Consider the following 3243-nt stretch of genomic DNA (forward strand, 5'->3'; position numbering starts at 1 on the left):
GATCCGGCCCCTCTTCACACAGTCCGGTTAATCGCAGGATGTGCCTCCGACTGGCCAGGGTCCGAGCGCTCCCCACCTGGTCTGACAAAGTGCCAAGCAAGCCAATCCAAGTTGCACCTTGCCTTCCAAGAATAATCCTTGCCTTCCAAGTTTCCACTTGCCTTCCAAGAATAAATTCTTGCCTTCCAAATGTTCCCTTGCCTTCCAAGAGTAAATCCTTGCCTTCCAAGAGCCCCATGTTTCGAACTCACGACCTCTGCTCTGTCAGATTTGACATTGTTCGTCCTTTGCCAGTGGAGAAGTGCCATGGGGACAAAATGCACAGGTCTTTATTGTTTCCATTAATATTGGTTTTACTGATAATAATAGAGCTGAGTGCAAGCGTGAATGCATTGTATGGACCATCATCCCCAGTTGTTCAGTTAAATCCCTCCAACTTCAAGTCCAAGGTACGTGATTTGGAGTAATTAGCTATGCAAATTTTTATAGTTTTAAGAAAATTATGCGTAATGTGTGTAATATATATGAGAAGCATTTGACTTGTTTCTGTAGAAGTAAGATTTGATGAGTCATTATTTTTTACATTTCCGATAATGAATTTCCTAAGATTCTGGTGGGCATATATGATATGTATCCATTTGTATCTGTTTTGAGTATGATTGTCTTCTTCGGTGCGGTTTCTTGGATAAATTTTGAATTCTGCTTAACTGATATAGCTTTTTCTATGGTTTTGTCCTGTTTGTTGTTGAATTATGAATTTTCGTGCGTATTGTATGTGAATAAAATTAAAAATTCCAAATTAAAGCTACTAATCCATTCCGCAAGCATAATGTTTGTTAATTGCCATGTTAATGGTAATTCTAAAACCTGCCCGGGCGTTGACCTGAAAAAAAGGGGTCTAACTGAGTGAACCTAGGTTGAATCGGTTGTAAAAATAAATAAATATACTACACAAATTTGTGAAAAATATGTTCATATTCAAATTAATTAATATTTATTGGCAAAAACACTCAATAGACTTGGCTTTAATTTAATTTTCATTATATTCTTTTCTAATGTCAACAGAAAATGAGACAACAAATATATCAAAAGATTCAAAAAATAATGAATCACTTAAATATTTACATAGCAATTTAGCGTGTTATTAAAACAAAATTAAATGAGACAGATAGAGTAAATTGAAATATAAAAAGAAATTAAGTTCAAGAAATTATTTATTTGTACTTCGGATTTTTTTCTACATATTTTTAAATAAAACTAGCACATTATTATTAATGTAGTAGGGTAATACAATATAACATGTCTAGAGCAAGTGCTTCCAGCTTCTTGTCCCACATCAACTGCACTAGTGGAAGATGTTAAGGAAGCAAACTATGAAAGTCTGGCCACTAGTTTAAATCTTGTTTCTAGTTTCAATCGGCCAAACTGCCGGTTTTGGCGGTTGAACCGGTTCGTTGGCAAAGTTTTTCCTGGTTTATAATTATGCAGGTTTAAGTACTGACAGGACTGGTTCTTTGGCTGGTCCCAGTTTTCCTGGTTGAACCGATCGGTCCGTTTTGACAATATAGGTGATAATTAATATAAACAACTAGAATGAGTAGATGTCCAATCTTTAATTTTGATATAGTTATCTTCATTATCTCAATTACATTATAATTTTAGTTACATTCAGAATCTATGATTATCCTTTCTTAATTTTACACTTCACAACTGTCTGATAATTGCTACCATTTTGGTTTATTGTTGTATCTATCAGATGGAGTTCCAATTTGTAGCCGACATGTTGCTTATGGGCTGAAAGACAATTTTCTTAAATGCATTGTTGCAGGTCCTGAATTCGAATGGTGTTGTTTTAGTTGAGTTCTTTGCACCATGGTGTGGTCATTGTAAAGCATTGACGCCTACATGGGAGAAGGCAGCCAATGTCTTGAAAGGTGTCGCTACTGTGGCAGCTCTTGATGCTGATGCTCACCAGTCACTCGCTCAGGTTTCATTTAGTAAAGAAATTTTCTCTCTAGTCATGCTTGCAGAACTTGAGCTCATCAGGATATATCCAAGAATTAATATATTTCTTTCTGGTTACTACAATTTTATTTTATTGAAAGTTTGTTCAACTCTATAAATAAGAATTAAAATTCACAAGAAGCACGGTAGGGGATCTTTTGGAAATAAAGCTGAGGGAGCAAAGTATAGAATTTCTATAGAAGAATGAGGAGAAACTTTATATGCATGCATAAATTTGAACAAATTTTATGATTATGTTTGGATAATTAATATCATATTATGAATTCGTGACTTGGGGATTTTTTGGTAGATGGAATACTAGTGTTACATCGCCATATTTACATTTCTGACCGAGCAAGCTACATAATATTTTATCACCTTTCAACTCAATTGCTATAGATATGTTAGCTATAGTTTCTTTTGAAAAGAATTTAATAATAAAGTAATTTATAGCTCTTCTGGAATTTGATGTTTTTGTTTATTTCACATTGATGGCCATTTATATAACGATGAGAAACAACAATGCAATTCATGCAAGGCTGATGTATGTGTGTTATTTAATCGTTGTCCTTATTTTCTTCAGGAATACGGAATTAAAGGTTTTCCTACCATTAAGGTCTTTGCACCTGGGAAGCCTCCAGTAGACTACCAAGGAGCTAGGGAAGTCAAGCCTATAGCTGAGTTTGCACAGCAACAGGTCAAAATTATTTCTTTTTATTTCTGGGAAATCTATTAATAACTTTTTCTGGATTTATTTGCTCCTTATTGCGTATGTAAAATAACCATATTGATTTACTGCACATAGATAGGGTGAATTCTCTATGATTTTTAGCTGTGTTCTTTTATCTTCAGCTATCGCCAACTAATGTTTACTATTTATGGAAAAAAGTTAAAAACAATACAAGTGGAAGAGATAGGTTTTGGTACACAGTTAAACTAAGAACGTTTCACTTACTGATGTAGAATGGTTGTGTCTTAGTTGCATAACATATCATTTTCTTACATGCCTTAAAACTTACTCCTTGAGTGCAATTTTTGATGCTTTAGCATCAATTTACTCAGGGCTGAGCTTCAAGGGGACTAAGGAGCCCATCTGTTTTTCTTGCATTTTCCATCAATTTTATTATTGGTTGGGCTATTTCTTTATAATCTGTAGTGTTCTACGGTTCATTTTTTATTCTCTCTTTTTCTGCCTTTACATGAAAAGGGAATGTGAAGGAGAATACATGATGCCTGGGG

General features: G+C 34.5%; 1 protein-coding gene across 2 annotated transcripts in view; it reads left to right on the top strand.

Moving 5' to 3' along the window:
- The first annotated feature begins 211 nt into the window (after positions 1 to 211).
- LOC111407333 (protein disulfide isomerase-like 2-3) overlaps positions 212 to 3243 on the top strand; it is a 15902-nt gene continuing 12870 nt past the window's right edge. The window contains exons 1-3 of one of the 2 annotated variants that reach the window (XM_023036751.1): positions 212 to 449; positions 1829 to 1987; positions 2588 to 2701. In XM_023036751.1, the coding sequence (XP_022892519.1) occupies positions 237 to 449; positions 1829 to 1987; positions 2588 to 2701 (486 nt within the window). In that variant the 5' untranslated portion in view covers positions 212 to 236. The remainder of the gene's footprint in view (positions 450 to 1828; positions 1988 to 2587; positions 2702 to 3243) is intronic. The other variant, XM_023036750.1, reaches the window with a different exon arrangement.

Source organism: Olea europaea, chromosome 13, assembly GCF_002742605.1.
Source record: "Olea europaea var. sylvestris chromosome 13, O_europaea_v1, whole genome shotgun sequence".
Classification (NCBI taxonomy): Eukaryota; Viridiplantae; Streptophyta; class Magnoliopsida; order Lamiales; family Oleaceae; genus Olea; species Olea europaea.